General features: G+C 59.2%; 8 protein-coding genes across 8 annotated transcripts in view; all 8 read right to left on the bottom strand.

The window, feature by feature from the left end:
- The window catches only part of LSCM1_03075 (uncharacterized protein), a gene marked incomplete at both ends in the record, with an annotated part of 12,822 nt that extends 9,414 nt beyond the window's left edge, over positions 1-3,408 (bottom strand). The window contains one exon of the mRNA XM_067320627.1: positions 1-3,408. This exon is cut by the window's left edge and continues 9,414 nt beyond it. Coding sequence (XP_067177237.1) covers positions 1-3,408 — 3,408 coding nt within the window.
- Positions 3,409-4,662: 1,254 nt separating this feature from the next.
- Positions 4,663-8,610, bottom strand: LSCM1_03076 (uncharacterized protein; the record flags this gene model as incomplete). The annotated part of the gene is made up of 1 exon (XM_067320628.1): positions 4,663-8,610. One exon carries the CDS (start codon positions 8,608-8,610, stop codon positions 4,663-4,665), a length of 3,948 nt encoding a protein of 1,315 aa, XP_067177238.1.
- A 2,558-nt stretch (positions 8,611-11,168) lies between these two features.
- Positions 11,169-11,828, bottom strand: LSCM1_03077 (uncharacterized protein; the record flags this gene model as incomplete). The annotated part of the gene is made up of 1 exon (XM_067320629.1): positions 11,169-11,828. The coding sequence occupies one exon, from the start codon at positions 11,826-11,828 to the stop codon at positions 11,169-11,171; it is 660 nt and encodes a 219-aa protein (XP_067177239.1).
- Positions 11,829-13,194: 1,366 nt separating this feature from the next.
- Positions 13,195-13,401, bottom strand: LSCM1_03078 (uncharacterized protein; the record flags this gene model as incomplete). The annotated part of the gene is made up of 1 exon (XM_067320630.1): positions 13,195-13,401. One exon carries the CDS (start codon positions 13,399-13,401, stop codon positions 13,195-13,197), a length of 207 nt encoding a protein of 68 aa, XP_067177240.1.
- A 1,168-nt stretch (positions 13,402-14,569) lies between these two features.
- Positions 14,570-15,652, bottom strand: LSCM1_03079 (uncharacterized protein; the record flags this gene model as incomplete). Its single annotated transcript, XM_067320631.1, has 1 exon — positions 14,570-15,652. The coding sequence occupies one exon, from the start codon at positions 15,650-15,652 to the stop codon at positions 14,570-14,572; it is 1,083 nt and encodes a 360-aa protein (XP_067177241.1).
- A 1,257-nt stretch (positions 15,653-16,909) lies between these two features.
- LSCM1_03080 (uncharacterized protein) lies at positions 16,910-17,932 on the bottom strand (the record flags this gene model as incomplete). Its single annotated transcript, XM_067320632.1, has 1 exon — positions 16,910-17,932. One exon carries the CDS (start codon positions 17,930-17,932, stop codon positions 16,910-16,912), a length of 1,023 nt encoding a protein of 340 aa, XP_067177242.1.
- Positions 17,933-19,741: 1,809 nt separating this feature from the next.
- Positions 19,742-21,211, bottom strand: LSCM1_03081 (uncharacterized protein; the record flags this gene model as incomplete). Its single annotated transcript, XM_067320633.1, has 1 exon — positions 19,742-21,211. One exon carries the CDS (start codon positions 21,209-21,211, stop codon positions 19,742-19,744), a length of 1,470 nt encoding a protein of 489 aa, XP_067177243.1.
- A 1,127-nt stretch (positions 21,212-22,338) lies between these two features.
- On the bottom strand, positions 22,339-23,028 carry LSCM1_03082 (uncharacterized protein; the record flags this gene model as incomplete). The annotated part of the gene is made up of 1 exon (XM_067320634.1): positions 22,339-23,028. The coding sequence occupies one exon, from the start codon at positions 23,026-23,028 to the stop codon at positions 22,339-22,341; it is 690 nt and encodes a 229-aa protein (XP_067177244.1).
- Between the last annotated feature and the right edge of the window lie 693 nt (positions 23,029-23,721).

Genomic DNA, 23,721 nt, shown 5'->3' on the forward strand with positions numbered 1-23,721 from the left:
GAAGGGCGAAAACTGCAGCTGCTGGACGAGGTTGAGGTGCTCGTCGAGGATCTCCACCACCTCCGACGTGTCCTTGAGGATGTAGGTGCCCGTCTCCTTGTACGCCTCGATGATGAAGCACTTGGACTCCCACTTGGCGCGCATTTCCTTGAGTGTCGTCTCGATCTGCGACTCCTTCGCGGCCACCTCGCAGTAGCTAATAATGGTGGCGCGGTGCACGAGCAAGGGTCGGCAGTCCTCCAGCAACATTAGCGTGTCACCAGGCACCAGCTTCGTCCCCAGCTTCTCGGACAAGCCGGCCCAGTGGCGTTCCCTCATACCATGGTGGCGCAGCGACAGTAAAAAGGGCACCCATGGCTTGAACTCCTCGACAGCCGCCCTGACCTCTTCCACAATCTTGAGCAGCGCCGCCTTGTCCTTGAAGGTCCTGGACAGGCTCACCATTGTCTTGAAGGCAGAAGTCACCGTCGCCTCGATCTCCGCCGCGTCGAGGGTGGTGAAGGCGTCCGTGTGCCAGCGGCGGTACGACTCCTGCCAGCTGTAGGTCGTCAGCCACAGGTCGCTGTACGGCTTGAACTCTTTGTCCAGCTCAAAGACGTTTCGGTAGTCAGAAAGTTTGTCGCCAAAAAGGCGCTGGTCGCTGTTGATAGAGCGGGCCTCCTCAATGCACTGCCGAATCTCAATGTTGTGCGTCTTCACCTCCGCCGCCACCTTGTCCGCCTCGGCCGCCTCGGTGTGCTTGGAGAAGGTCGCCACGACGCGTTGCAACTGCTCCACCCTCTTCGAGAACTCCTCCTGCCGCTTCTGCAGTCCCGAGTGCAACTCCTCCTGCACCTGCTCAAGCTGCTTCCGGACAGCGTGACTGCGTAGGGCAAGCTGCCGAGGCCAGCCAATGGCCTCCCACTTCAGGCGTGATTCTTCGTCACTGAGCTCAAACTGAAATCCATCAAGGATGCTGTAGCACTGGCGAACCTCAGCAATGCGCCCCACCAGCTCCGCTACCTGCTCTCCCATGCCCTCCATGAAGTCGTATAGCTCGTACAGTTTCTCCGGGCTTTGCGGGGTCTTTTCAATCGTGTTGGTCAGCCGTGTAAACACGTCCCGCACGTGCATCGCCTCTTCCTTGCCAGTTTTGCTGATGAGCCGCATCACCAGTCTCGCCAGCTCTTCCTCCTTCATTGACATGAGGTAGCTGAAAGACTGACAGTCAACGACGAAGTTGCCGACGGTGAGAAAGAGCGGCAGCCGCTCCACCAGGGTCTTCTTGGCGCGCAGGTGCTGCGCAATCTCCTCCTTCATCTCGTCCATGCTGTGACCAGCCTCGGCATACTTCTTGATGAACTGTGCCTGATCAAGCTGGACGAGCGGGAGGAGCTCGTCGTAGGTATTCAGGTATGTCTGCAGCGGCACCAGGGAGGCCCGCACGGAGTTTTGTACTCGCTCGCGGAGCAAGCACACGTGCTCCTCCTCCTTCTTGACCGAGTCGAGAAAAGGTCCCTCGCCGTCACGGCTCCAGAAGTACTGCGTCATCACATAGCGTTCCACCTGGGGAATGGACTCGGTGCAGACGATTGCGTCGTTGAACAGATCCACGATGGCCGCCTCAAAGTCGCTGAATGGGATAGAGTAGGAGAAGTGCCCATCCTTCTCCATGAGGTCAATCGTGAAGAGAGGCTGCTTCTCGACGCAGTCGTCGGCGTCGCTGCCAGGCCACGCATTCACCACGTTATTCATGTCCTGCACTGTCACTGTGAAGTCGGACACCTCCTCGAAGAAGTCTGCGAAGGCGTGGAGTGAGCTGTAGACAAGCTGGAACAGCGTGTCTTCCATCATAAACTTCACCGTCACAAAGAACTTCTTGAGCTTCGACATTTCGTAGATGCTCTGCTTCCCCTCGTGCGTGTTCAGCCACCCTTTTCCAGCCGACTGAAAGCTGCCGGCGATGGTCTCACAGATGCGCGGCAGCCACTCCTCTTTCAGCTGCCGCGTCACCGAGGCGAGGTGCTCGCGTTGGCTTTCCACAAACACCTCCAGAGGCAGTTGCCGCTCTGTGGGGAGGTTGAACAAAGAGCCCTCCAGTACCTTCATGCACTCCCGCTGCACCCCTGTCAAGGCCTGCACGACCTCTGGCTGCGTGAAGTAGGTCGCAAACGTAAAAGCTTGCTCCTGCTCTTCAAAGACGAAGCTGTCGTCTTCTACGGAAATCACTGTGGATGGGTCGCCCAAGTAACTGCGGTCGACGGCAAGGTTTGGCCCTTGCAGAAGCTCTTCGGGGTCCATGTGAGTGGAGTTGACGACCATGCGGGCCACAGACTCGTCGGTGCGAAGGCGGTCGCGCAAAAGCAGGCGGTTGTGACTGCGCTGCCACTCCAGCGTAATCTCAGAGATAAGTCGCTCCACGCGCTCCACCACGTCGGGGAACTCAGCTGGGCTGAGCTGAGGAATGTCCGTCCCGAGGTGGCGCAGCCGCTCCGCCAGGCCGCCATCCAGCTCCTCGAGGCGCGCTACCGGCATCGAGTCACAGCACAGTCGGTAGAGAATCCAAGAGGTCGTCTTCTGACGTTGTGTGTAGGCGCTGACCAGACGCTGTACATAGACGATCGGGTCCTCGGCAAGGAACCGCACAAAGATGCGCGGTAGCGTCACCACCGGCTCGTCGGGCTCCTCGTGCGCGGCAGCATCATTGTTGAAACTGCCGCTTATGCCGGCCGCGGCACTATTATCGGCACACGAGGAGCGCGCCGCTGCGGGGGTGGTGCCCCAATGGAGCTGAAGGGTATTGCTCTCCTCGATCCACCCGACCACGCGGCACGGGCGGAGCTCGTAAAGATAACGCTCGTTGCAGTAGTGCACCGCCTCCGCTGGAAGAAACCGAGACGCCTGCGTCGGTGCCATAGCCGCCATCGCCATCCACTCAGACGGGTTGCGGCAGTCGTAAGAGGTGTCGTCAAAGATCTCTAGTGGCAGCCTCTGCGCACTGGGGCGCGCCAGCGCTTCCCACGTCAGCCCGCTGATATGCAGAAGACGGTCGACGCTCTCACTGTCGTAGAGTCTACGGCGGCGCTCAATCTCGACATCACGTGGCATGCGGCCCCTTTTATAGGCGTACGGAACTTGCACCTTGGGCTCGAAGGTGCCTGGGCTCGCCGTCGGGAACCGCAAAGAAGACTCCTTGTATGTGCTGCTAATCGGAAGAGCAGGTGCGACAGCAGGTGCCTCCGTGACGGCGTCACCGTTGGCCGCGGTATTACTCGCCGAGACCGCGAAGCCCGCAGCATTCGCGCCATGCTGGGAGCCAAGATGGTGGCTCTCCATCATGAGCTCGTTGGAGGGCAGCGTCTGCACCGCTTCGTCACCTGCCGCCACCGCGGTGGTGTCGTTCTGAGGTCGAAGAAAACTTCGCAGCATCTCGTTCAGCTCTTGAGCGTCAAAGATGTGTGTGTGGGGGGGGGATGGAGGTGATCCGTAGTGGTGTGCAGCAATGGCTAACTGCGCGAGCCTGGTGGCTTCGCGAGGAGAGGGGAGATGAAGAAAAACAAACTAGAGAAAGAAAGATTCGGCCTGCCGTACCCACTCGCGCAGAGAAAGCTGGTGAGCTCAGCGCTGGGGCCTCTTCCAAATCAGCCACAAATTGAGGAGAGAGGAACAAGAAAGGGTCCAGTCAGAGAAACGGAATATGTCTATGTACAGAAGACTGCCCGCAATGATTCGCCTCCCTCAACCCTCACCCCTTTTCTCGCTCGGGCCGGTGCTGAAGAAAAGAGAAGAGGGGGAAGGGGCAGAGGCAGGTGAAGACAGGCGAAGGAAGAGGTCGACGTTTGACAGCACCGCAGCAGCCCCACACGTCTTCCGTCTTGGCACAGTCAGAGGGGGGAGGTGCTCGGCTCCAAGCCTGTTCCAAACCGTATTTGGTCGCCGGTGACTGTGTGTACGTCTGAGCCGTCCCACGGTGTCACAGGTAGAATGTGAGGGAGGAGGGGAAAGAGGGTGGTGATGGGGTAAGCTGCATGAGCGGCGAGATAAACGGGAGGGAGAGCGAACAAGACGGCCTAGCGCGTCAAGTGGGGGACTGTGGAAAGGACACCCACAAGCAACTTCGTCTGCGAGCGCACCGCCAGCGAAGAGCTTATAAACGAGCAGGGGAGGCGCGCATCGGTGAAAGGCCGACAATGCGTTGCACTACGCCATGCATCGCTCACCAAAAGCGGCTCCCGCCCGCCCTTCCCCACCCGCCTCACACGCGCACATTCACATATCCGTCCTTGTCGCATCCAACATCAGCGCCGAGAGGGTGAGGGGTCCTTGAGAGAGATCCGCGAGACGCACAGAGGCCCATGCCCCTCTGCATGGCTGTTCCCTTTTGCCTCCGCGTCCAGCCTTGTTGCGGTAGAGGCGCTTACCACGCATCACCCCGATCACCAACAGCACGCATGATGCAGAACATCCAGAGGGGGGACGGAGTGGGGGGAGGGAGAATGAGAAACACAGCAAAGTGGAGGAGGGAGCGGTGGACGGAGAGAGCCGCGCGCCATCGAGGTCGTGCTGCCAACGCAGCAAACGAAAGCCATCGCAGAGGTGACAGCTATCACTTCATCTGTCCAACGCACCCCCCCCGCACAGGCACTCCAAGTGAAGCCCTTGGCAGAACTCTTCACGAGGCACCTAGGAGAGCTGCTTCAGTATCTTCTTCGCTTCACTGGCGACAAGGCGCATGTGCGTGAACTCGGCGGCGCTTCCCAGCACCGACAAGAGGCGCGAATCGAGCTTGAGTGTCTGGAGAGCGTCGCGCGCGGCGAGCTCGCACGATGTACTCATTGCCGACAGCAGGCTCACGGCCACGGTGCGCTTCGACGACGTCAAAAGCGCGCTGGACAAGGCACTCGCCCACAAGGCAATCGTGGGCCCCGAGGTGAGGTCACTGCGGGCCACCTCCGAGAGACGGGCAAAGCCCTCGATAACCGCAGCCGCGGACTCCATCACAGAGGTGGTGTTGGTCGTGTCCGTGCAAATGGGCAGCAAAGCGGTTCCAATGGAATCCTTCTGCAGGCAGCTGACGCACTGCGCCGTCACCCGTGACGACGAGTCACCCGCCACATGGCGTACCAAGACCGCCAGAAGGTTGCAGCACATTTCAACCAGCTGGTCATTCTTCTTTGCGGCGGCGGATGTGAGTGTCTGAAGGACCAGTGCGCAGAGTCCCTGGCGCACGGCATGGTTGAAGACTTCCACCCGCTGGCACACCAGCAGGCAGAGGTGAATGAAAGAGAGCGGGTAGTACATGTCGTCGTCGTCTCCACTGTCGCTCACGTAGTCGATGATATGGCTTAGCAGCTGCTCAGAGACGAGGCTGGAGAGCTTGCTTTGCGCCATCTCGCCGCAGGTGACAAGAAGCCGCATTGTGTTCGTGGGGATCGGGCTTGTATCAAGGAGGAGAGAGGCAACATTCGGGGTCACCGCGTTCAGCACTTGCCGCGCAGCCGATGTGGCGCAGCTGCTCTCTTTGCGCGTTGCCGTCAACTCCGCCGAGATGGGCACCATGGCCGACGTCAAGAAACGGATAGCTGTGAAGCGGCCGCTCGCCTCCTTGCGCCGCAGCATTTCCGCGTAGGAGGTGGCGAGGTACAGGCATATGTTCTCCTCATACCGCAGCGCCACCTCGGGGCTCTCGACGAAGCGGTCGGCGATCCTGTTGAACTCGTCCTTGTAGGTGCCGTAGAGGGTGTTGTTCATGGCCTTGTCAATGCAGGTCGAGAGGCTCTGAAAAACGTCCTTTTGGAAGTCTATACCGTTGCGCACGGCGGAGTGGTTCAGCAGCTGTTGAATGGCGGCAAGGTGCGTCGGCGTCGAGGTAGACGAGACCCGGCGCGCAATACTGGCGAGCTTCTCAGAGACGAACCAGCCTAGGAATGATGACATGGCTGCGCCACAAAGCTTCACGTATGAGTCCGCGTCGCGCACGAGGCGATCGAGAAAGGCGACAATGCGGCTGTTGAGAATATGGCAGATGCCACTCCCACCGACGCAGCCGATCAGCATGACAAAGAGCAGCGCCTTGCCGTAGACGGCGACGGACGCCTGCTCGATCGCCTCGCTCAGATTCTCCAGCAAGTCTTCACTCACAAAAAGTGCGTTGCCGACGACCTCCACCGCATCTTCGGCGCTGAGCGAGGACGTGAAGAGAGTTCCTCGGCGGCCACTGCTGCTGCTGCCGCTGTTGCGCGAGTCGAGAGTGGCTTGCGACCACAGTCGAACAAACGGGTTCTGTAGAGTCGCCAGCCCCTTCATAATGGCGTAGTTCAGGAACGTGAGCAGTATCTGTATCGTGTGCGTGACAGGGGATCGCTGCATCACCGTTGCGTACGACGTAACCGGAAGCCACTTGGACCGCATGGCAGTGAGCATCAGTTCATCCTTCAGCATTGCGAGCTTGAGCGCCGCGCACGCCGCGTCGGAGCGCATGTCCTCGCTCCGGCCCTCCACTGACGGAAGCGCAAAAACGGCCAGCAGCTTCTCCACAAACACGGGCTCGGCAAACAGCTCCACCGTCATCTCCTTCTGCGCAGTCGACGCCATGTTCTCGATCATCTTTGCCGCATAATGCTTCAGTACGTCGTCGTCTGAGTCCAATGCCGAGGCGTACACGCGCTTCACCGTGGCCGACTGCACGTTCCACATGGCGCGCTGCTTCTCCTGTTGGACAGCGATGTAGAAAAGAAACTCGCCAATGCAGGCGATCAGCTTGCGCTTCACCAGCACATCTTTTTCCTCGTCAAACAACCGCATAGTGTCTGGCAGGATGGACGACGAGGCTACCTCCGACGTGATGAAGGCCGTCGTACGCACCACAAGTCCCATGATGAGGGCCGCCGCGGCACGGAACTCTGAGGGTGCGTCTTTTCGGCCCGCATGCTTCAAGCACAGGCGCATCACGGAGCTGTTCACCAGGGCCCGCGCCACCTCTGCGTCACTGCAGAGCGACATGACATAGTTCATGGCATTGAGCACGTGATCGTAGCCGCTGCTCATGTTGGAGAAGGACAGATAGAGAGAGCGGAAGAATGCCGTGTGCTCCTTACCCATGAGGTGGTTGATCTCCGCCGCCGTCAGCGCCGTGAAGCCGAGTGTGGCGATGTTATACGACGGCTCCGGCGTGTACTCGATGCGGCTGTTGTTGCTCAGAGGGCGAATGTGCTGATCTGTGTGATGGGGGAGAAGGTCCTTGATATTGAGGTGAAGCAGCGCCCCGCCTGCGAAAGCACGCAAGTTCGCCTCCGTCGGATGGTCCTCCTTGGAGCTGCAGTTGGCCGCGTAGGTGGCGCGCCCACCTTCGTACGCTGCAGAGGCACTGCCAGATGCGCGGCTGCTTGTCGCACCACGCGCCTTACTCACGCGGCGCCGCTGTGGGTCTCCACCAGCGGGTTTCGATCCGGTCAGATGGGCTTGGCGAGCGGACGTGGCGGCACTAGAGGGGCACTCGCTGTCGTCGACAGCATTCAGCGCTGCGGAGGCCGTAGACGAGCAGCCGTGCACCGCCTTGCTGTGCGCCGCCGTGCCGTGCTCTCTCCAGCGCGTGGCACGCTCCGGTGTCCTATCAGGTGGCCACTCGCGCACCATCGCTGCGCTGACAGTGAAGTCGAGCTCCTTCGCAACGTCCAACCTCGCCGCAGCTCTCTCCTTCTCCTGCACGTTATGTGTAGAAGCGTTCGACTTTGCAGCAGCCACAGCGTGCGCCACTGCTGCGCGCACATCGGCCTCCGTCCAGCTCTGCGCACTCCCAGAGCGCCCGCTGCGTGCACGCTTGTAGCTCTCCCACAACACCTCAGGCGGAAAGCCGCTGCTCGGCAGCGGTAAGGGCTCGTCCCAGAACTCGCTGCAGGCAACATCGGCCCACGTATAGCGCTTCAACGGATCCTTTTCCAGCAAGCCGCGGAGAAGCGTCTGGAAGGACTCTGGCACATTGGGCACGGTCGGGGCCGGAGTCGTCAGTATGTCACTAAGCAGCGTCTCGATGTCCGGGGCGGAGAATGGTGGCTTGCCTGTCGCCAGCTCGTGTAGCACGCAACCGAAGGACCACAGGTCAGATGCCATAGAGTACAGCGGACGATCCGTCATGAACAACTCTGGGGCCATGTACAGCGGCGTCCCGACAAGCGGCCGCATTGCTGCGTCGTGGAATGGGCAGGCCAAACTAAAGTCATGGAAGCGCAGCATCGCTGCAGAGTCCATCAGCAGATTTCGAGTCTGCAAGTCATTGTAGACTACGCCCTTGCTGTGGATGTACATGAGGCCCATCGCGACGTCGCGGCCGAACGCCTGGACGGCCTGAATGCTGAGATCGATGTTGGAGCGGAGGATGGTGCTCATGTCTCCGCCCGTGCAGTATTCCGTAATGATCCACAGGTGATTGTTTGTCTCGTACCAATTGTGGAACTCAATGACGTTTAAGTGGTGCATGGAGCGCAACAGCTGCACGCAGTTCACGACCCGCTCCCGTCGCTTCTTGTCGATGGAAGCAATAGCGTAGAACTCCGTGGTGGTGCGGTAGCGGCCCTTGTAAATCGTGCTGAAAGCGCCCTGGCCGATCTCGTCATTCAGTACGTAGTTGTTCATGATGCGTGATAGCAGGGAGGCCTCTTCTCGCTACCTCCGCACACATACATGTATTAGGCCTTCCACAGGAGTGCGAATCCGGGAAGTCGGTGGGTGTGTGTTGGGGAGGGGGCAAGGGGGTAGAGGGCGGAGAAACACACACAGAAAGGGAGAGAGAGAGGAGCGCAGGTACAACGATGACAGTGGGCGGGTGATAAGGCAAAGAGAAAGACATGAATGAAGTTTTTGGAAGAGTGTGCACAGTGAACGGGGGAGGGGAAAGTGAAGAGGGGAAACGAACACGGGCACAGTGCCCCTCCCCCTTCGAGCACACACACACACACGCACACGCACACACGAGTGAAATAAGGCGGTGTCGTGCGTCGGGGGAGGGGAGGGGATCACAGAGAGAGAGGGAGAGACAACAACGCACGCGCGCTACGACGGTGAAAAAAGAGAAGCACGTGGGGCACAGGCGTGCCTGTGTGTCAGTGATCCACGCGGAGAGGAGGGAATGACGAGCAGGAGAGACGACCGCGGCTCCCTTCTCTGTCCTGCCTGTTTCTACGCTCGGTTCGTGCACCCGAGTGAGCACTCAATTGGAAAGCGCCAAAGAGAAGGGGGAAAGGACTGGAAAGGTCACGGAGAAGGAGGGACGGCAGCGGCACATACACGCACACACACACACAACAGCACGGCACGCAAGCGCACACACAGACGTGCTCGTCCGCCTGGCAGAAAACGTAGAGATAAGCAAAGGATATTAGGAGTCAAAGAGAGTGCGCGGGAGATGCTTCCACGCGCATCACCATGCGACGTAGGCGAGAGAATACGAGACAGACTAGTGTACGCGTTCAGTGCTGCCGCCAGTGTGGTTGGGCTTGTCACAGACGGTGCGTGTGTGTGTGTGTGAATCTAATCAGATATATGCGTTAGTGGGTGCGTATAGGCGCGTTCATGTGCCTCCGTCACCAGAGAGAGAAAGAGGCAACACGCACACACACACACTTCTGTAAGGAGCGCTGCGTGCCTACGTGTCCGTGAAGGTTTCTGGAAGCCCACCGTACAGAAAGCGGGAGGAAGGGGGGACAACGCAGGCGAGCACGTGTCGGCGGTTGCTATCGCCATGTGAAAAGTTCGTCACAAGGAAGCGGGAGAGGCAAAGGAATCGTAGCGGTGAAGAGTGATGAGGGAGAGAGAGGCAGGCAGGAGAGGCGGAAGAAGAGAGGCCTTTCTGCACCCTCCACAGCAGCAATGGGCGCGTCCTCAGCGCGTAGTAGCCGGAAGCGAAAAAAAAAGAGCAGTGTAGAGAGAAACCTTTGGCAGCGCATCCGTCACGCTGAGAAGCGCTTGGCTCCGGCACAGCCTTCGGTCCACTGCACACATGCGCACCGGTGACGGCCCCGACAGAGATCCGTTATCGTCTCCTTTTTCGCTTCTACGAATCTAGTCAGCCATTCCTCAGGTACAGGCAAGCACGCAAGCCTGAGACAGCGGCAGCCATCGCAAACGAGAAGGCCAGTGACGTAGGCGGTACTCGATAACAAGCGAAGAGCGTGCATCCAAGCTTCCCCGCCCCCCCCCCCGGGCAGCACTCCTTCATATCTGTCGCTTTCAAACGGGCGCGAACTCGATGAGCGCATTCCTTTTCAGTACTCGTGGCCTCCCCTTTTTCCCCCGTTTCTTTGGGGAGACCTCACCCACAAATCCGCCTCCGCTAGCATGAAGGCAAAGACGTGTGCGGTTCGTTGAAGTCAACGCGCAGTCAAGCGAGCGAGCGAGCGAGATCCTGTGCGCCAAGATGGGGGACTCAACTATGGGGCGACGCAGCCTATTCACTTTGTCTTCTTTCCTTGTCGTAGCCCCTACCTTCGCCCTTTCCACGCATACGCACACGCACTTCCACAGAAAAATCGTCATCATCCCCTTCGTCACCCACGTGCCCAAGTGGCGTGGCCCGCGTGTACAGAGAGACGAAAGCAGCGCAAGAGAGTCGCGGAGTGAAAATGCAAACGATCGATCCCACTCACGCCTTGCTTCCCTCCCTCCCTTCTGTCGTCGCAGTCGCTGTCTCTGCCGCTTACTGCAGAGGATGGGAAGAGTCAAGGAAAGAGGTATCAAACACCCCTGAGCACACACACACACACAGACAGACATACTTTGAAGGGCGCCCAAAAGCACGTCTGTGTGTGTGTGCGGGGGCGTGCGATTCGGTTGCGCTGTTCGACTTCGTTTTCTGCATGCGTGCAGGAGAGGGGAGTGAAAAGGTACCATCAAAACGTGAGCGAGGAGCCAGCCACTCAGACACGCACAAGCTCATGGCCAAAACGTGCTGCTTGACGCTTTTATGGGAGAGAACGGGCTCCGGCATGCAAGCAACCTTCATGTATCGATGCGCGCCGCTCCCTTGCGCATGCCCGCCACTGTTACGCTTGTGAAAGCACCCATAGTGCGCTTCACCGCTCCACAGAAAGCCACCTCCGTCCCCAGCACGCACTCCGGCGCTCGCCGCCGGCGGCCCCTCGCTCTCCTTCCGTCCACCTCGCGCGACATGACCTAATGCATCATGCCTTGTTCGTCTACTTGGCCAAGTCGTAGCGCTGCTTCGCCCTCCGCACTACCTGCACCACGTAGTGGTAGAAGAAATCAACATAGAGCAGCGACTGCACAAAGCCGCTAAGAACTGAAATCCAACGCACTTTTCGATAGATATAGTATCGAATGGACCAGTGAATCATGTAGACGACGCGGTACGCCCCAAGGCAGAAAAGGTAGTGCGACGTCAGCGCGTCGTACCGCTCGGTGTACTCCAGCAAAAAGATCTGTGGCAGAATCGCGACAGCCTCCAGGTACTGCGAGAATGTCCAGCAGAGCTCAACAATGATATTGCGACGCGGCGTGCCGTGAAACACAATGGCGAGCACCACGCACGGTACGATGAGGTAACGAATGCGGAACGTGTCATTTTCGCGGTCGTAGGTCGCCTTCCACGGGCTCTTGAACCTCATCAAATAGCAGATATGCAGCGTCGAGGTGATGAAGAAGATCTTCATGGTGGTGTTGTAGAGACCGATGAAGGAAAACAGCACATCAAGATAGCGCGTGCAGAAGACGATCGCAAACAGCTCCATCGACTTGAGCGATATGCCCGCGGCGGAGCGCTGACGCAGCATCTTTGATAAGAGGATCAAGATCGCTGCGAGATGCAACAAATCCCCAACTATGCGAACCACAGCCATTTTTCTGTTTGTGGGCGAGATGTGCTCGCCTTTTCGTAATGGTGGTCTGGGGGAGGGAGAAGGGGGGGGGGCTGCGCTGTAAGAGCACAGAAAGAAGATGTGCCGAATGGTGTCCAGAGGGCTCCGAAAAAGAACACGTCACCTAAGGGCAGCAGCGCAGCCAATACGCCTGAGCATATATATATATATATATGCGGGTGTACACCACAGTTGCTATCCCTCGCGTTGCTCTGTCTCTTCTCGCTGAGCGACTATGTGTGTGTGTGTGTTGCTGAGCCGACGGCAAACGCATAAACGATCGTTGAGATTCTGCCCGCGTCACGGAGAGACCAATACGGAAAAAAGGCGGGGCAAAGTTGAAGATGATCAAGAGGGGCCGAGAGCAGCGATGAAAAGCCTGGGCTGGCCGACGAACCGGGACCTCATCATGGCAGGCGGTAGAGAGAGGAAGGGGTGTATGGATAGAGGCACAAACGCAGACCTCTTATCCTATCGACGTCGATCCAAGATGAAGCATGCGCCGTGTGACGGGAAAACGAGCTAAGCGGATCCTCGTTAACAGCGAACCAGACACGGGATTCGCGTTTACACACGTATGTCATGCGCCCTCAGTGAGGTTCGTCTCTGAGCTGGCCCATTCGCTCCATGAGAACGAGATTAGGTCAGAGAAGCACCAAGCAGCAGGCCTGTGTCTCACACATCGCCAAGTCATTCACTAGCAAAAACAGTCGAGAGCTTCCGTTGGCGCCATCTCCGCCGTGCGCGCTGCCTCCTATACCCTCTTCAAATCTTTGTTGCCTTATCATTCGGCCTGTGGTCCTTTTTGCTTCCTTCACTTCATCGTCTTCTCTCATGCGCATGAGCACTGCCCAACAAGCATACACACACCGGATTCGCGTGTGCGCGCGAGCACAGGCAGACACATGCACACACAGAACCTAAATAGGCTGTGCGATCACGAAGAATAGGAGAGACAGATCAGCGCTTCACAAGGCGCGAGCGGGTCAAGACAGTGCACCCGCCTCGCCTCGAAAATAAAAGGGAAAACTGCAATAAGACTACACGTTGCACAAAATCACAGGCCAGGTGCGCCGTGTGGCCGCGGGGTCGCCACACAACGGAGAGATGAAGAGGAAACCGGGGAAAGGAGACCGTCATCCGTGCAGACTCGCCGGCCCCACGCCAGCGCCAGGTGGGCAGGGGCGACCCGCCACTCCTGTGAAGGCTATCAAGTGCGTTGGTTGGGGGAAGAGCAAACCTACACACGCAGAGGGCACAGATGACCCGTCGATGTGGTATAGTCCGTTTGACTTACACCCATGGAGAGCCCACGGCATGAGGGCACCCGCGCACCTCTTCGCCCTTTTCACTCAGCCTTGATAGACCGAGTGGGCAGTAGGAGTGGGTTCATCTGCGCCATGTAGATGAGCGCCCACGACATCCAGCAGCAGAAGGTGCCAACCGCGCATAGCACCCGCACGAGGTCGACCTGGCTCTTTGCCCAGAACGGTGCGCTCAGCGCGCCGGCAGCACCGATGATGAGGAAGATGAGGGTACCGAGAAGGAGGCCCATGGTGCCCCGTGTAACGATCCTGCGCTTGTTGCAAGACGCCGGCGACAAGAGCGAGAGGAGGTGGAGCAGAGGAGGAGAACGGGGACGCACCTGCACCGGAATCTCTCTCACCAAAAGCTGCGACCCCAAGAAGGGAGAGAGAGAGGGGGAGGAAGAGTGAGGAAGGGGCGGGACAGCAGCGGCAGAAGGCGCCGGTGAAGGGATGAAGAGGAGGGAAGAGACAGTGACGCGAAGAATAAAAAAAGGGGCGCGCGTGTGCGTGCGGCTATCCGTTTACGTCGTTGTTTCTCAGCTGTGGCACGCACCTATAACGAGCGCCTCGAGAAGAGTTAGGGAGTAGCGCAGTTGCCTGAAAATGTGTCTGCGCACGTGTGCGTGTAACTATTTTGTCCAGCGGGAAAGCGGGCGACCACGAGAGAGGCGCGGCGACGTCGACGTTATGGCGGATGAGTCCGTGTGGGAGAGAGAGAGAGAATCGCAGCATGAGAAGCGCACATAGAGGCAATACGCGAAGCTCCGGGGCACCGGAGAGAGAAATGGCATGTGCGGAAGGCCTGGCAAAGGGGCGCATGGCTGGAAAGGGGTGAAACACCTTCACGCGAAAACTGGATCGAGAGGTGGAATAGGGAGCGCCTATTGTACAGAAGGAGTGCAGTAAAGGCATGGGCCTTCCCTGAAACCACGTGAAGGACGAACGTCAGCCTGGTTGCCTCGCATGCGGTACACTCACACGCATAGAGGCACGACATGCGAGCTGTGACGCTCTTGGCATGCTTCATCGCGTACTGATCCTCCTCCTCCTCCCCCCTTTCGCTCTACAGTCCCCTCTTGTAGTGTCGGGCACATTTTGGTGTGGGGGGACGGGGGAGGATAGTGTGGTGTGCAGCCCACACAGCGAGAGGCACTTCACAGGAAGGAGAGAGGAGAGGAAAGCCTCCCGGCAACGGCGAGGAGAATATGCGCCTCTCCTCCCCCCTTCCCTCCTTTACTTTCTGGAATCCCCTCCACGCATCAGGCGGTGAGATGCGGGGGAATTGGTGAGGAGCGAAAAGAAGCAAAAGGGGACGTCGATAGAGAGAAGGCCACGTCCGGGGAGGTCGAGGAAGAGATGAGGGCGTACGCAACGCCATAAGAAGCGCGGAGCCGACGTTCGTCACCCGCCCGCCCTTCACAGGGTGGTGGGGTTCTCCAGCTCACTCACCACGCGCCACTCCCCCTGATTGCCCGCCTCCTTCCACATCGCCACTGTGCCATCTGCGTAGGACACCAACAGAAATGTCCCTACGAGAGACCACGAGAGTTTCGTCACACTTTCGCCTGAAGTGCCGTGGGGCGGAGGCAGAAGGCGGCACTGCCATTGGTGCGAGGCGGGCCCATCCTGTGACCAGACAGCCACCAGCCCGTCCTCTGACCCGGCCGCAATGTAGGTAAACGGCAGGCCCAGATTCGGTGCCCAGCTCACCTCCCGCCACACGGGGGTGCCCGACACCTCAGGCGCCTCTAGCTCCACGGACGACCACACGGACTCGAGCGGCGCGCCGCTTCCTTCGCCGGCGGGCCGCGGCGCAAACGAGTGCGTCCAGAGCTTCACGAGCCGGCCACCCCCGCACGTGACCAGACGGGGCGGTGCGAGCGGCAGAGGCGGCGCCATGCCCAGAGCAGCACCGAAATCCTTTTCCAGCGGCGCCATGAGCAGCGCCCCCGGAGGAAAGAACGGTGAGAACGCGAGGCCGCTGCAGCCATGCGGGTGGCTCTCAAAGGAGTGAATGTCCCAGGTGCCATCTGGCCCGCCGGTAAAGACGACAACCGCCCCATCGGCGCAGCCGACGGCGAATAGCTTCCCGTACTCGTGCGGGGCCCACGCCACACACCAGCCTGCAGTGGCCAGGGTGTAGACGTAGATTTTGCGATACTGTGCGTCGTTGCCCACGTCAAACCAGAGAGCTACCTCATTGCTTCCTTCGGTGCACGTGACGAGGGCAGCCGTGTAGAAGGCGGTAGGTGCCCACGCCACGCACGTCACCGTCGCCACCTGGTCCTCACAGCAGCACTGCAGCACCGCCACTAGGCTCCACGTCGTGGGCTGCGGTCCACCCTTGTACTGTGACGCCTCCTTCGAGGAGGACGTGACAGACTCATAAACGCGCACCGTGCCATCGACGCTCGCCGTGGCGAGGTGCCGTCCGTTCGCATTCGCTGCAATGTCGGTCACGGCCGCTGTGTGGCCCGTGTCCAGTAACGTGTCACTCATGAGCTCTTGTCCTCAGCCTGCTAATGGAGAGTGGACTAAGAGGAAGAAGGGGCTACCCAAACAGCACGTGCCCTCTTGCACACACGCAGTATTCCTTTGGCGCTGATGTCTCGCCTTGAGATGCGTCTTGCTTCTGCGCTCGGTCCCGTTTCCGTTGTCTCCTTTCCCTCTGATAAACTCGACCCCCTCAGGTGGAGGAGCGACACGAACTGTGTGTGTGTGTGTCGTACTTACGCGCAATACAAGGTAAACGGTTAGACGGTGCTCAGCGTGCTCACTTGAAGGAGTAATCTCGGAAAGAGTCGGCAGGAGAGCCTTTTGTGTGCAGCGTGGATGCCTGGTACTTCCCGCTGCGCACGCAGACACACTAAACCCGGAGGGTAAAGAAAGCACACACGTGCGCACTTTGCCTGCAACAAAAGACTGCGCTGCGCAGTCAAGCGGACCAAAAAGCGGATGCGGAGGTAAGTGAGCGGGCTTCCATGAAAGATAGAGAGGTGCGAGAGGATCTGCTCATCAAGATGATGCGGTAAATCCATGCGATGGCGACGGCACATGCAGTGAAAAAGAGAGAAGGTCGAGACACTCCCTAAGCATTCCACCATAGACTCACGTACGCCCACCTCAGCACTTGTCATGAAAAGTCGGGCGATGTCGCGCCGACCGGGGGGCCATAGTCAAAGGCCCATTTGTTTGCCAACGCCCCTGAAGGGGCAGTTACCACCGCGCTCACCCGAGGGAGCTGCCGTTTCTTTATTGTTCTGTGTGTGTGTGTGTTTGTGTATGTGAGGGGGAGGGGGTCGACTTGGCCTCACTCAAGCATACGCATGCGCGCACTTGCGCAGGCGTGAGAGAGACACCCACACATGAACGCTAAAAAGGGGAAGGAAAGAAGCGAAGAAAAGAATCTGCAAATCGCCCGATGACATGCCACACTCTCACACGGCAAAAAGTCGTCGACACACACAAACACACACACGCACACACGGACAGACACACACACACATATATATATATATGTGTGTATCGACGAACAGTGGACCAAAAGCGCACGCACGCGCACGTGTACATCCATGCGGGTGAGTACACCACACCCGCCAACAAGTCGAGCCTGGCAGCACCTCCACCCGCTCGGCATACCCGCAAGCCTTGTCTGCGCGCTCCCCCATCGCCTCCAGCATGGGTAGCACCACGACCCAGCATGCGGACGGAGATACAGCCGCCGTCTCCAAACACACGCACCCGGCGTTGTGTGGATCAGCTCTTGCCTGCAGCAAGCGCGGTGTGGTGAACGTTCGTCCACATGTCGACGCGCCGCTTTGCAAAGATGAAGTACTTCTGCATGTGAACCCAGCCACTGCCGCGGTAGGATCGCCCAACGGAGTCGAAGGCGACCACTGCGGCGAGCGTGAAGACGAACGCGGCGACGCTCCAGAACCACGTGTAGGCATCCGACAAGCGGCCCTCGCCAAGACGATAGACTAGAGAGTAAGCGCCATACGCGGGCATGCACACAAGACCGAGAAACAGACAGTAATATACAATGACAAAGTCGCATGAGAAGGGGACGAGGGCGACGTTATGTTTGCATCGAGAGAACCGGGTTGCCTCATACCAGTCAGCGAGGTAGAGACGGTGTGACTTGACGGCGCGCAGCTTGGGGTGCATCTCAATCAGAGTCGACAGTGCCTGAACAGAGAGCTCGTTTCGCCAGTCACGCGGCGGGTCATCGAGGCTGTACGTCTCCAGCACGTCGGCGTTCTTGCACGCCATCATGACACGATGCACAGCGACAGCGTCGTTCCATCCTTCCAACGTCACCTCGCGCAGGTGATGGCAGCGGCTCAGAAAGCCGAGGAGATGCTTCGACATCGGCTCGCAGTGGCGCGAGAGATAGAGGTATTCGACGCCAGGATTCCAGCGGAAAAGTGGCTCGATAAGGCGGGCATCGAGGGCATCGAAGGGCTCACCATTGCACGAGTGAGGCACGACAATGCTTCTGCACCCACGCTCCGTGCCGAAGGCGCGAACACCGCGCAGCCGACTCCGCAGCGACGGTAAAAAGTACGCTGTATTCACGATGCACGTGGGCTGGTCAGGGAAGCCAAAGAGCGACGGGTTGAGGGCAGCGTAGCCGAGCATTTTTTGAATGTCATTGATGCGCCATCGGTGCAGCGGCATTGTGCGGAAGAAGCCGCGGTACAAGGGGAGGTACTCCGTTCGGCATCTGCGCTCCGTGAAAGGGTTGTAGAACCGCGGCCTCCATCGGCGCGGCTCCATCCTCCGCGCACGCTCGAGTCGGGGGAGGCGGGGCGTCTGAGGAGAGAAGGCCAAAGCCACTTGGGTAACGGTGACTCAAGCTTCTCAATCGGCGAAGACGACCCGAAAGACGGTAAAGGAGCTCACAGGAGAGGTAACGAGAAAGCAGAAAAGGGAGGAAAAGAGGCCGCGAAGTCGTTAGTCGCACGGGCGCAACATTGAAATGTAGGCGCCTCGCTTTGTGCGCCTGGCAGCGCGTTTGCCCTCTGTGTGTGTGTGTGTTTCAGTAGGCGGCAAAGAGCGCCTGGCGCAGCCGTGCTCGCGCCCTGACGCGCGAAGGAGTTCAAGAGAGACGAAAGTAACGAGACGAGGGATTACTGTGCAGCATCTGGAGTCTCTCGTCCGTGCATGTGCTCGGGTAAAAGACGCACTGGGAAGCGCTGCGTCTCACAGGCTCCCGGGGGAGAGGAGGGGAGGGGAGCCGGGAAGCAGCGCCGAGAAAAGCGGAGGCCCACGAGTATAAAGAAAAAAGCGCGTGAGTGAAAATAATGCGAGACGCTCTCGCATGTGCACATCCGCCACACGAAAGAGAGAAAGAGAGGGCGCGATGAGAAAAGAAGGATCCTGATAGGGGCAGGAGAGGCGACGGCGAAATGCCCAGCAACCAGCCTGCCAGATGTGCGCGCTTTCTTCTGGGCCCACCTCCCTGTGCGCACCCGCATGGAGGCCGCTGGCGCTGATATGGTCATCCGTTCCGCTCTTTTTCGCGGGGTTCTCTGTCCACCGTTGGGAAGGGAGGAGAGTGCAGTGCGGTGACATGCCCATGTGGCCTCCAAAGGTACGCAGAAGCGCAGAGAGGGCGGGCCTGTGGCGATACTCGCCGCGTCACCGCTCGCCTATATTTTTTCTTTTTTCCCGTCAATGAATGACGAGTGGGGCGACGGTGGAGTCGAAAAAAATGGGGGAAGAGGGGGCAATACTTCGAGAGTGTCGAGAAGGCGGCTCGGCGTTGCTATGTGTTTCTTTGTCTTTGCGTTTGGCCCACTTGGGCACCGGCAGAGACAGCTGCATGCGCACACGCCCGACGGCAGAGAATGGAGTCGTGTGAAGCGGATGAAGAGTCCAAAAAGGAACTCCGTCCCTCCCAAAAAGGGGGAAAGCGGCGCCTTCGCTGCGTCGCGGTCGTCTCACTCTCACTGCCTGTGCATCTGTAAGCCGAAGATCCCACACGAACAAGAAAGGCAAAAAAAGAGCGGCGCTCCCCGTGCGATAGGTTCGCTGCGTGAAGGCCAGTGTGAAGAAGTGACCGCGCGCCGATGCATGCCTATGCGCATCCGGGTCAGACGGCCGCTCAAGGAAGAGACGGGGGGAGGGTGGAGAGAGGAATCCTCCTGGGCGCGCAAAGCAAGCTGCGCCTTCGCCGAGAGAAGGCAAAGGAGAGACCTACAGTTTTGGTGAGCGTGAGGGGCGGCGCTCACACCCACGCAATCGGCTTCGCAGCCGATGTTGCTTGACACGATGTTTACGGCACGCTATACTTGACGAGATGAGACAATGGCGCCACGCTGTAGCGGTGGCGCACTTCCCATTTTGCTCCAGACATCCACGGACGACTCGATAAGAGGGAGAAGACGCGTTCGTGCGCTGAGCAGGAGGCTAAGCTGCGCGGCGGTACACGCTCACAGAAGCACACACAAAGGTGCACAGGTAAGCAGGAGGAACGCACCTGCAGCATGTCAACGCGCGGCACCACCCTCCGTGTTGTGCTTCGAGCTCCCCACCCCCACCCGTCATCATGCGCGCACAAAGCTGCATGTGCCCGCAATAGACTCAGTCCCGTACGGGCCAGAATGGAAAATATCCCCTATAGTACTCCTCCACTTCTCGATAGTGCACGAGCCGCACGTCGAGCGGCACGCCGAGCTCGGCGACACGGTGTACCGCCGACGCGATTCCTGAAGCGATCCACTCCTCCTCATTGCGGAACGCACCGCCGCCCACCTTTGTGAGAAACACAGGTGGTCGTGAGGAGCGCAGCGTCGCCGGCAGAGACGCGTCAGCAAGGCTGGCGTGACGCTCCCAGTGGCGGAGGGTGTGCTGCACACCGGCAAGGAGGGTGGCCTCGTACGTGCCACGCAAGATTATGCGGGCGAGGGCAGCCATGCCATCCCACTCTCGTGGGGTGGACTGCTCCTGCGATGGCAGACTCAAGGCGCTGTTGTACGTCTGAGTCACACCACGCACCTCCACCTCGGGAGCCGCAGCCGCGCCCGATATGCGAACAACCTCTCGCTCCGCCTGGTGACTGGGCTCGCGCCACGCATGAGCGTGGGAGACGGGCGAGTCGTGCAACGGCAGCGTCACGGTGGCGTCTTCCACTAGCCCAATACGGAGGCGTGACAACAACTCTTCTTCCACATCCGCGATCGAGATACCCTCGGCGGCCGCGATGCGCCGCAGCCTCTCAGTCAGTGAGGCTATCTGCCGTGTCTGAAAAAAATAGCCGTTGTGGATCTTGAAGAAGTGCTCTTGCGGCAGCGCTGGCACACTGCACGCAGTAGAATCGGCGGCGCCTGCTGCAAGGCCGGTGGAGGCGTCGCCACAGCTGCGCGCACGGGTAAGGTACTCGACGAGGTCCTCTAGCATGTTCACCTGACGATCCCTTCGCTGTCCCCGGGCCGCCTCATCTGCAGTTTGCGTGGCTGATGCAGCATCGGTAGCGCCGAAGAAGTGTGGATGTAGTAGATAGTTACAATAGACTGTACCCCCCATGCACGCCAAGGCGCACGCAGGCCCCTGAGTCCGATCGTAAACATAATGCTGGACCCCATCCTCTGGTGTCACTTCAGACGACGCGAACTCGAGCAGGTTGAACTGGCTGGCCACCTGGAAAAGGCCATTAGCGATGCTGCGGTGCATCTGCCCAGCCTCGCCGGTGACGTGCGCGCACGTCACCGGCGACAACGCCGCTGACGCCGAGCTACAGCAACTGCTAGAAGCTGTCACTCTTGCGAGTAGCCCTGGGTGTTTATCCTCGAACGCTCGCACCGCCGCAACCACTTCCGCACGCAGCTCTGCGACGCTGGGCGTGGAATGCCAGCCGCTGCTAATGCAGCGGTCGCCTGCCACAAGTGGGTGGTGAAACAAGGCCCGCTCCTTGCGGACGCGGTAGTGACCGCTGGGCATGCGTGCACGAACCACCTCAAAGGTGCACCCGTTGAGAAGACCGTGCCGCGTGGCGATGTAGTCGCTCTCCGAAAACCCGAAAAGGGCCTCAAAGAAGCGGTCGCCGATCGGCATTTCCTTCCCGAGGAGCCCCGCAGGCAGGCGGTCAAGGGCTATCTCGAACACTGCGATTTACGCGGTTAGCACTGGTGGGCGGCTAGAGAAGCTCCAGCACCGTGCGGTCCTTGACAGATCGAGGGCGTACGGGGCTCAGAAAGAGAGAGGGGGAAAGAAGCGACGCCCCAGTGAAGGCGGAGGTAAAAGGCAAAAGCAGCGGCACAGCAGTCCGGATGGAGAGGAACTCGCGTTGGCACCAGACGAGTGCCTCATGCACACCGAAGACGTGCGCGAGTCCATCCACAGGGCGCTTCTGCCCCCTGTCGACTGCGGGATGGGAAAGAGGATGGCGAGGTGCAAAGGCGGGAGTGCCTTTTGCCGTCGAATTGCTTTCCCCCTCCCGCATGGCGGGCCCGGTATGCCCCTTCAATTGGTATCGCGAGAAGGCCAGCAGAGCGTGGAAAGTGGGAAAGGGAGGAGAGAGCAGGGCGCACCTCGGCCGCGGTGTGTACGCAGAGAAGGAGAACAGACACCAACAGAGGGCCACACGCCTCAAACGAGGTGGAGGGGTGCAAAGAATAGTGAGCTGTGCATGCGATGATATGCGTCTGCGCCTGTGTGGGCGTGTGCCTGCGCACGCCTTCCGGTTCATGTCCCTCTTTGTGGCAGCGGCACTGACCCGCCTCGCGCACGGGCGGAGGTGGCTCCTGCATTGAGTTGGTCGGCGGGTGATATATGTAGTGATGGGAGGGTAGCATTTCTGTAATACAGGGCTTCCAGTCACGCCCACAGGCTCTGTTCTTGCACAGCGCTGCAAGATAGGCCCTCTTGTTCCGTAATTGTTCCCACCAATAGCATCACGCCACCACAATCCCTCTCTCCTGGCCCACTTACATCCTCCGGGCTCATGTCATCGTTTTTTTCCGCGTGATGCGGGTGTTTTTTTTAGCCGCCATCGATGGGTATTCGCCGCGGCCCCACTCCGAGAGCATCTCTCACCTCACCATCCCCTGTTTTCCGCGCTGGCGGAATAGCAGTGCGTCGGATAATGTGGGGAATAAGCGTCCGCGCAACTCAGCCCTGTGGCACACACGCACCTGGGCTTATAGGCACTGCATCCTTCTTTCCTCCTCCCCCCTCTGAGCCTACTCGATGCCATCCACAGAGGCAGAGCCAAGCATCTGTGCACTTGTTGTTGCATCCACTGGCACTGTAGGGGTAGGTGTCTCCCTGGCCGCTGAGACAACTTTCTTTGCCGGTGCTTTGGGTGCCGGCGACACCTTGAACTCTGGCACCACCTTCGCCTCTTCTCTTGGCTTCTCGCCTAGCGCGTCGTCCTCTTCCTCGGCTGGGAGGTCGACGCTCACGGAGGCCTGGCCAGGCGGAACATATGTGTCGAGCGTCTCATCGCAGCTCATGAGCAGCGCCTCCATCTCGTTATACTGCTTCTCATAGATGAGCTGCAGGGCGGTTTTGCCCATGATGTTCTGCACAGACGGCCTCCACCCGTGCGCCAGTAGCGCCTCCGCCGCAGCAACGCGGTTGTTGAGCGCAGCAAAATGCAACGCCGTATTACCCTCGTCATTCGGCATATTAGGTTGTGGGTTGAACTGGAAGAGCATCTCCAAGATGGGCATGTGACCATTCGCAGCTGCCATGTGCACCGCTGTCCTACCCTGCTCATCCCGCGCGTCCACGTCGCTCGGGTTCTTCTCTAGGTACGCCTTGAGCAGATCCAGGTCACCGGCTTCGTTGTATCGCGCACTGTCGAGGAACGCATCCACGTCCGTGAGTGGTTCACGAAACTCGGAGTCCGGCTCGTAGTAAGTTTCCATGGTTGTTATGCGTCTCTGTCGGACCGCCGCTATGTGCTCATGAAAGAGCCGGGCTGTATCTTCTCTGGCCGCGTGTGGAATGACGAAAGAGAGGGAAGCACATGAGAAGAGGGGATAGAGTAGATGCCCAGAGTACATCGCACATGTATGTGCGCTGCGTCATGTGTACACTTGCAAGCCCGTGTGTTTGCGTGTGTCGGTGTAGTCAGCGGCACGTCGTGAAGACCGTTTTTACACCCGGCAAAGAAAACAAGACGCCGGCTCCGCGGTGGCAAGGAAGAAGAGCGAGATGCTCGTTGGAAGGCAGAAGCTCTGTAGGACCATATCCGCACAGCCTCAGCGTAGAAGCAACCCCTCCCGCCTCAGTCGCCGCTTTCCTCAAGAGGCGCTCTTGCCATCGAAGGCGCGGATCGCCTCACCCACCGCGTTTGCCACACATACTCCTCACACCGTGAGAGCTACGTCAGGATTACTCAGCGTCCTCCCTACCCTCTTCGCTCCCAGCGTACTTGGCCGCGGCCGAGAGGTCACCCTTTAGGGTGCGCGGTGATGACGCGTTGCTGTTCGTGCGTCGCGGCTTAGTCGCTGAAGATTTTTTTCTTCGTACACCGAGCAAAAGAAAAGGGCACACCATGAGGAGCCCACAGACGAGAAGAACGAGGAGAGGGAGGGATGAAGGAGGAGGAGGGGGGC

The sequence above is a fragment of the Leishmania martiniquensis genome, chromosome 28 (genome assembly GCF_017916325.1).
Source record: "Leishmania martiniquensis isolate LSCM1 chromosome 28, whole genome shotgun sequence".
Taxonomy (NCBI): Eukaryota; Euglenozoa; class Kinetoplastea; order Trypanosomatida; family Trypanosomatidae; genus Leishmania; species Leishmania martiniquensis.